Raw genomic sequence first — 9,135 nt, 5'->3', positions numbered from 1 at the left:
CTTTAGAAGTAAGGCAGGAAGTCGCTCTTAATGCCGGATATTAGTTTGCCCTATGGGTCGCGCGTCTTTAATGTTCTTTTTAACATAAACCTCTGCGCTACTGCTGCTCCTTAAGATATAAGTTCTTTATACTCATAAGACGACTTATATTCGCTTGCGTCGTGCTTTACATTAGCAATCATATTGCGCTATTGTTTAGCTATTGCTAGGCTATTAAGAGCTGTGTTTTAGCGAGTCCTGTAAGATAGTGTCTCTGCAATCAACTAGTAGACTGCATCTTCTATCTTATAGATGCGATCGCTAGTTACAGAGTCTCTCTTATTAGTAGCGTTAAACTAGTTAGAGACCCCTTTCCTGTTTTAAAGGCTAATAAGTGCTAGCGATACGAAGATCAAGATCTTATTTAGTCCTTATTCTATAGGCGTTCTAGATAGAGCCTATGCTTTCTATTAGTATCTGTAGTTGTGGCTTCGAATATCCTAGTAAAACTTAGCTATGATTGTGCCCTCTGACTTGCAATTATAGAATTTATTAAATACAGTCCGCCTCTATATAGTAACATGACTAGGAAGCAGTATCGCCCTCTTTTCTATATAAGGGCTGCCTTTGCGTATGATCGTTCGCTGTGCTGTAACGCTTATAGTGTTATAAGCTCTAAATACATGCTTATCTACCTTTCTAAAGCTATAGACTATTACAAACTATGCTGCTAACAGTGCTAGATAGTGCTTCGTAGCCTTAGGGTGCACAGCAGGCATGTTTGCTTCTAGTATTATCTAGTAGACTTATTTCTCGATAATCTACGCCTTCTAGCACGTAGCTCTGTGGGGCGACTAACTTATTAGCAGCAGCGAGTGCTTTGGAGATAGCGTTAGTAGTATTAATTTGCATCTCTATTGCTTTCCTCTTTCGTTAGTCTGCCTATATTCTCTAAGAGAGAGTTACTAAAGAAGCAAAACTATAGAGCTAGCAGATCGCTTAGGTTATACTACGTAGAGTTTGTAAGATCTATTGCAACTATCTTATTCTTCTAGGCATTAGCTGCTTACCTCTAACTAGTTATTATTATAGCTACTTATTAAGGTTTAGCGTTAAAGGAGAAGCTTCTTTTGCACGCGCAGTAGAACGTTCTCTCGCCTTTAGTAGAATATAGCTTATTGTTATTATTAACTGCGTTCGATATTCTATCGCGTTACCTTCTGCTCGCGCATTTTATACTTCTATCTAGTTCTTGAAGTAAACGTGTCCTATAAGGACAGCGAGCACTATCGCTTACGTTTTACCTATGCCTATAGCGTTAGCAAAGATCCTGCTATTATTAGATAACAACTCTTTAAAGTAGAGGATATATGCGTCTGTAAGCTAGTATAGAGTAAAGTCGCAACTAACCTCTTAACATGCTAGTAGCTTTATTATGCGCTTATTCTAGAGGTTATTAATTAAAACGCTAAAGAATACTGCAGCTAAAGTCTACTCTTCTAGAGTGCAGTGTTCTATTGCCGTCCCTACTCTTATAGAGAGACTGTCTCTCGTTCTAGTTTATTTATTAGCAGAGTAAACAGTAGTTAACTGTCTTCTACAGTAGACTTACTTAGCGTTTAATAAGGCTTTAAGCCTTTCCTTTTGTTCTCTAGCAAGGTCCTTTGCTGTCGTTGCCTCCTTATCCTCTAAGTTATCCTCAGGGTTAATGTCTGAGCTGCTGTCTAAGCAGTAGTCGTCGCTGTCTAGCAGGCTATCTAGCTAAGTCTCGCGCTCTTAAGCTTCTTTCTCCTCTTTCTCTTTTTTAGCCTTAGCTAGCTCCTCTTCGTCCCTAGTCTTCTTAAGCTGCGCTTCCTTTCCTAACTGCTTTCTTTTAGCTAATTAAGCGCGGGCTGCTGCTCTATCTCTCCTGCGTAAGCGCAGGACGTCGCTGCTAGTATCAGAGTCCTCTAAATCTTTATCTTTCTTAGTTCTTCCCCTGCTTGCTTTTACATGTCTGCTGTCTGCTGCCTCAGTCTTACAGCGCTTAAGAGGAGGTCTGTCTAGTATAAGTTTAGAATGTCAGCCTCTCTTCTTAGGTAGTAAGAGCTGTTCTAGTAGTAAGAGCTGTTCTAGTAGTTCGTCAGGTTAGAATGTTACTGCATATAGATATTAGTAGTATATATTTTAGTTTTAAGGGTTCGTGCTATACCTTTATTAGAATCGCCTAGCAGTTTTGTTATCTAGCATAATAGCATTACTGCTCTAAGCCTCCTCAACTTAATATAAGAGTTAACGGTGCCTAGCAAGTCGTCGTCGTCCTTAATAAGCGTTATCGTTAACGCATCTATAACCTAAGAGGTACCTGCTTAGTACTAATCAGAGTACTTAGGTAATAATAAATGCTAGATAAGAGCATCGTACTTAAGGTGCTGGGCTCTAACCTCAAAGTAGTTCTCCTCTAATTTCTGCTAGCTTTCCTTCGTCATTAGCCTAAACATAGGGAATTGTTTAACGATAGAGTAATGCATAGCGTCTACTAAGGCAATATTAGCGTTATTTAAGATAGCCGGCTTAGTAAGTAATGCAACGCTAAACTTATTAGTTATTAACGCTATAGACCTATTAGACACGACAGATAAAGACTGTCGCTACGCTATCTCAGACAGTATCAGCGTTAGCATATTGCTTAGGTCCTCTGTCTTAACCTTAGCGCTGTACTAACGCACCTTAGCTAGCATCATCATCTAGATAGTTTCGGCTGCAGCCTTATAGAAGACTTTAAGTATTTGCGCATTTTGCAGCTGTATATATTTAGCTACTGTAAGCTAGTTCTTTAACGTTAGTGAACGCAAGCTCTTCAGAAGCTGCAATTAGCTCTTTTCTAATTAGATCTTCTCGAGTAGGTCCTTTTTCTTAATATAGCTTATAAGGTCCTCTATAAGTTTAATAACCTCTAAGGTCGTAATTTTATATCCTTCTCTTACATTTGTTTATGATATGCTGTTAGAGCTTATCGTGTTAGCCTTGCTCTTATACTACTCTAGTTGCTTCAGCAGCGCCTATTCTGTGTCGCTATTATCGTCGCTGTTACGTCCGGCTATAATAGCTTCGCGCCTAGAGTAGAAGACAGTTAGCAACTATGTGTAATTATTAGACTGTTGCTGAAAGTGCGTATTAATATATAGATATTGCTTAGGAGGGTGCGCTTACTAATTATAGAGAGTTTAAGCGCAGTTGCAGGTTGTTAATGTAGGAAGCGCGTTATTAACGTAAGAAGCGCGTTGTAGATTTAAGAAGCGCGTTGCTGTGATAGTAGCGATGTAGCAAAACGTATTAGTAGATAAAATAATAATAAAAAGGAATTGCAGCATAATGTGTAAAGAGCTTAGGCTTTAATGCGCGGGGCTTGCAGAAAATATAATGTTGTTATATAGCTAAAAAAGTTGTTGGTTGCGTTGCGTTTGTATGCACTAGGCAAATATGCTAGATGCAGGTAAGATAATAGGTAAGAGTAAGTATAAAGTTAAGCAATAATAATATTTTAACTTAAGAGCCGCTCTGCATAGTAGGCATGCTTTAGTCTAGCAGAACTTAATTATGCTAAACAGGTTGCTTGCTGCAGTCTAGTAACTATTAAGATTTTCTAGGACAGTGCAGCACTGTCTCTTACTATCCTCTGCCTGCTACGGGCCCTGCGCGCAGGGCATTAAGAGGATGCTGCGTAGAGGGATATTAGTTTAGCTTTGTTAAGCTAGTGTGTATCAAACTATAGAGTAATTAGTTTATTCTGCAGTTGTTCGGAGTTAAGGTCAGAGCAGCTTTAAGCTTAATGTTATTTAGATGCAGTGTAGTAGTCGTTGTCTTCGTTAGTCTAGGGCAGTGCAGCACTATCTCTTACCGTCTCTTACTGTCTCTCCTCTCTTACTGCTGCGAGTCCTGCGCGCAGGGCACTAGAAGGATGTTGCGTAGAGAGTATTAGTCTAACTTTGTTAGGCTAGTATGCATTAAACTATAGAGTAATCAGTTTATCCTGCAGTTATCCAGAGTTAAGGTTAGAGCAGCTTTGAGCTTAATATTATTTAGATGTAGTATAGTAGTCGTTGTCTTCGTTAGTCTAGAGCAGTGCAGCACTGTCTCTCGCCGTCCCTATCTGCTACTGCGAGTCCTAGGCGCTAGGTATTAGAGAGTATGTCGCTTAGAGGTTATAAGTCTAGCTTCGTTAGGCTAGTAGGCATTAAATTATACATTTGTTACTCTGTCTAGCCGTCGTTTAAAGTCAGAGTCTAAGTACCTTTTAAGCATAATGTTGCGTAGAAGTTATATAGGATCTAAGGGCCTTATTAGTTCGGAGCGGTGCAGCACTGTCCCTCGCTGTCCCTATCTGCTACTGCGAGTTCTAGGCGCTAGGTATTAGAGAGTATATTGCTTAGAGATTATAAGTCTAGCTTCGTTAGGCTAGAGGGCATTAAATTATACATTTATTACTCTGTCTAGCTGTCGTTTAAAGTTAGAGTCAGAGTATGTTTTAAGCATAATATTACTTAGAAGTTATGTGGGGATTTAAGGGCCTTATTAGTTAGAAGCAGTGCAGCACTGTTCTTTACAGTCCTCCTCTGCTATCATAACTCCTAGGCGCTAGATACCTAAGAGGACAGCGCATAGAGGGCACGAGTCTAGCTTTGCTAGGCTAGTAGGCATTAAATTACACATTTGTTGCTCTGTCTAGCTATCGTTTAAAGTTAGAGTCTAAGTACCTTTTAAGCATAATGTTGCGTAGAAGTTGTGTGTAATCTAAGGGCCTCGTTAGTTAGAAGCAGTGCAGCACTGTCTCTTATAGTTCTCCTCTGCTATTATAACTCCCAGGCGCTAGATACCTAAGAGGACGGTGCGTAGAGGTCATAAGTCTAGCTTTGTTAGGCTAGTAGGCATTAAACTATAGATTTATTGCTTTGTCCTGCAACTGCTAGAAGCAGGCAATAGGGCGACTTTAAGCTCAGGCGTCATACTATGACTTAGACACTACAGTTTTAGTAGCAATGTTATGTATATTAGGTTAGTTTACGCAGTTAGAGGGAGGCTAGCAACTATTGCGTTGTAAAGAGGAGCTTAGTAGTATTACGATAGTTCGATTAGAGCCGGAACCTACGCAGATGTTATCTTAGAGGAACACGTTAGCATTATAAGGGACAAAGAATATTACATTATGCTATTTTTATACCGTGTAGTAGTAGAGGCGATGCGCGATGTTGAGAAAGCATCGTCGCTTCGTTAGAAGGGAGAGATAGAGGTTTGCTATAGACAGACGTAGCGGCTGATAGAGCGTTAGTGTAGACTGCGTCTGTGCGTACGCCTCGCAAGCACTATCTTACCTAGAAACTATAATAACCTAGTATTTTTCGTAACTTAACTTAAGGCATTAGGCGTCGTAACTGCTACGTATTGTATTTAACTCCTAGGATAATGTTAATAAACTTGTTAGAACTGTTAAGAGGATAGTCTTGCATGCGACTTAACTGTCTTTAACTATTAACTCTTCTTTCTAGCTACTTACTTTGTCTATATATACTGCTGCGCTGTTTAAGTTTACTCTTACTTACACAATATAGCAACGAGCAGTACTATTGCTCAGCGTTTAACACTAAATATAAGAAGTCGTCTAGTATAACGTTAACGTGTTGTAAAGATATTTAGATTATAATTAACTAAGCACGTGTTTCAAAGCGCCTCTAATATGCGATAACTACATCTGCATTTCTTGCAGTATAAATCTAGCGCTATTACTTAACCTGCAAGAGGCACGTAAAAGAGGTACATAATCTCTCTTTCTTTGCCTAATTCTCTTCTGCTCTATTTTCTGTAAGAGGCAAGGACTAAAGTCGTCTACGTCGTCTCTGCGTTTTCTACGCTATAGAAGCTTTCATTCCTAACCTTACATAGCTAACAGCCTGCGTGCAAGAACACTAATTAACCTATCTACGGTTCTGTATAAGCAGGCAGCTGCTTAAACCAGCCTCTCTGCTAAGGTTGGCAATATATCGTCTACATCGTCTCTGCTTTTCTTACGCTATAGAAGCTTTCATTTCTAACCTTACATAACTAACAGCCCGCGTGCAAGAATACTAATTAACCTATCTGCGGTTCTGTATAAGCAGTCAGCTGCTTAACTCAGCCTCTCTGCTAAGGTTGGCAATATAGACCTCAATTTCGTGCCTAGTGTTGCTTTTATCTCTAACGTCTATATAGCTGACAGCCTGCGTGCAAGAACACTAATTAACCTATCTGCAGTTCTGTATGAGCAGGCAGCTGCTCAAACTAGCCTCTCTGCTGAGGTTGGCAATATAGACCTTAATTTCGTGCCTAGTGTTGCTTTTATCTCTAACGTCTACATAGCTGATAGCCTGCGTGCAAGAACACTAATTAACCTATCTGCAGTTCTGTACGAGCAGGCAGCTGCTCGAACTAGCCTCTCTGCTAAGGTTAGTAATATATCGTCTACATCGTCTCTGCTTTTTCTACGCTATAGAAGCTTTTATTCCTAACCTTATATAACTAACAGCCTGCGTGCAAGAACACTAATTAACCTGTCTGCGGTACTGTATAAGCAGGCAGATGCTTAATCTAGCCTCTCTGCTAAGGTCAGTATTATAGACCTCGATTTCGTGCCTAGTGTTACTTTTAATGCTATAGAAAACGTAGATGCTAACAGGCGATTTGCTAGATAACGCAGACCGCGTTAACAATAATAACAATAATATTACACTTACTCTACAATTTAGCCCGACCGCTCTACTTAACCTGCAATTACTTGCATCAAAACGCTCTGCATTATCTAGTAGCGACCTTAACTGCAGGCGTACTAATTCTACTATCGCTAGCTAAATCTTACTCGTTAAGCAGTTGCATAACGTCTAAGAGCGCACAGCTTTACTAGCAAAGCAAATTAAGACTAATAAGGACCGCAAAAAGTCTACGCATCGCTAAGGATTTAACGGTAGTAGTAGTCTTAAGTTATAAAAGACAAGTAGTTAAGCACTCTCGCAGACAGGACTGTTAATTAACTTAATAATAAGTAAACACTCCACCCCTAATGCATAATAACTAGTCTGACGCAGATTTAGGCAATAATGATGATGTTTAGTTAGTCAGAGACAATATAGAGGAGCTTATATATGTCAGCAAAGTTAAGCACATCTACGTCTAGGCCTACATCGTTCCTTATCCTAACTTAAAGAAGTACCTCAGCAACAGTAGTCAGCAAGGCCGAATTAAGGTCTTATTCTGTTAAGCTGGAAATAATTATAATAATCTTAATATTATAGTCACTGATCCCACTAGCAGAGAATTCGGTAGAGTTGATATGAAGTCGTTAACTAAATTGTGTCTATTAATAGATAGAGCGAAGGCTAATAGACTAATATAGATAGCTTAGACCGATATTCGACGAAAACAAGCTAGCGAGGGTCCTCTAGGCTCACCCTTCTCAGAGCTCATCAGCATGACGCTCTAGTTGTACTATAAGCAGAAGTAAGCCTATAATATCAGCAAGTTTTATAAGGGCAAGAACATTTAGCTGCTACGACCTGTTTTTGAGCTCTAGCGCTATAACTACTATAACCTATAAGATAGCGACTCTCTTACACAGATCTAAGCGATAGATCCTAGCTTTCAGACTAATTAGTTCACCTAGCAAGGGCTAACACCTAGAGAACTAGGCAGTATCTACGTCTTGCAAAGCGTTAATGAGATCTAGGCTAACGTTGCTAACGTTTTTAATATAGTTGTTAGTAAATCGGATAAAGTACCTATGCAAGAGCTGTCTAGTTATATTAAGACAGAGCTGTATCTGCATTAGAAGCAAGCTCTCTATTTTATATAAGATAAGGAGCAGAACTATAGCGCGGAAGAGCACGACTAGCGCAAGGACACTCTCTAGGCGCTAAGGCTTCGCGATAATAGTCGTAAGTTCTATCGTCTCGTTATTACTAGCAAGGATACGCACTGTAAGCAGACAATAAAGAAAGCATATATTATGTTACTAGAAAGAGCTTTATTGATATTATTTATAACATAAGCATTATTCTATTACTGTGCTAGTCCTGCGTTTCATACAGCTAGCTACTATTAAGCACCGTCGAGCACTGTTAAGAACTATCTCTGTTAGTACGCCAGACCTTAGGGGAGCGCTTCTAAATTTATAGGAATAGGCTCAAATTGCTGCTAGTCTATGCGCAGATTCACGACCTTAGATCCTGTACTCTATAGTCTATCCTGCGAAATTATTTTTATACTCTGCTTACTTAGGCCTTAACTATAGTCTCCCGGCTAACTAAGTTGATACTCTTAGAATATAAATTAGTCTAGTGTGTTCTGTCTATCTTGCGGCCCTATAATGACGACGTGCGTAGCTTCTGTTAGTATAGTTGCCTCTACGAATGCTATTAAAGCGACTATAATCTAAGGTCTGACTAGATCTCTCTATTTAGCAGGCTTGCAGTTAATATCTTGCTATATTATACTTCCTAGCATAACTAAGACGTTCTCGTCACAGAACTTCTTTCTTAAGCCTAACTGCGTTACTGCCTGCACGACCGGTTTATACGATAATATGAGAGTATTAGGATAGATTTTCTTTAGCAGTAGTAGCGTTCTAGCTACTTTCCCGTCCTCTTTAGTAGCAGAGCTCTAGGTTCAGTGTCGTAGCTATAAGGTACTAAGAGTCTTACATATACTCTTAATGTATTTAAACTCCGCGCTCGCTTTAAGTAAGATGTCTAGGTTCGCTGTGTAGCAGTTTTCGTTGCCTAGATAGTTAAATATATCCTCTGCGCTTTTCGCTGTTACGCGAATAACATAGCAGCTAATCGCCTTAAATTAGGCTGCTCTTAATTTAGCAGGCGAAAGATAGGCTGCAATTGCTTTAGTTCTAGAGCGTTCAAAGATTTGTTTTAAGCTAATTGCTATAGGTCTAAGGCCTTCTTGCAAGAAGACCTGTCTGCACTGTTACTTAGCGTCTTCTACTGTGCTAAGGAACCTTGGTAGTTTGCAGCCTTAGAAGGAAGTAAAGAACTTGCTCTTAATAATAGATATTAGATTAGCCTATCAGTCGCTCGTCTTTAATGTCCTTTTCTACGCGAACCTTAGCATATCCTTTGCTTCTTTTGCGGTTAGTTTCTT

At 39.6% G+C, this 9,135-nt stretch overlaps 1 protein-coding gene across 1 annotated transcript; it reads right to left on the bottom strand.

Annotated features, from left to right (window-relative positions):
- Positions 1-564: 564 nt before the first annotated feature.
- Positions 565-758, bottom strand: SNOG_13897 (hypothetical protein; the record flags this gene model as incomplete). Its single annotated transcript, XM_001804046.1, has 2 exons — positions 565-628; positions 715-758. 2 exons carry the CDS (start codon positions 756-758, stop codon positions 565-567), a joined length of 108 nt encoding a protein of 35 aa, XP_001804098.1.
- Between the last annotated feature and the right edge of the window lie 8,377 nt (positions 759-9,135).

The sequence above is a fragment of the Parastagonospora nodorum genome (genome assembly GCF_000146915.1).
Source record: "Parastagonospora nodorum SN15 chromosome Unknown scaffold_28, whole genome shotgun sequence".
Classification (NCBI taxonomy): Eukaryota; Fungi; Ascomycota; class Dothideomycetes; order Pleosporales; family Phaeosphaeriaceae; genus Parastagonospora; species Parastagonospora nodorum.
This window is presented reverse-complemented; position numbering and strand designations above follow the sequence as displayed.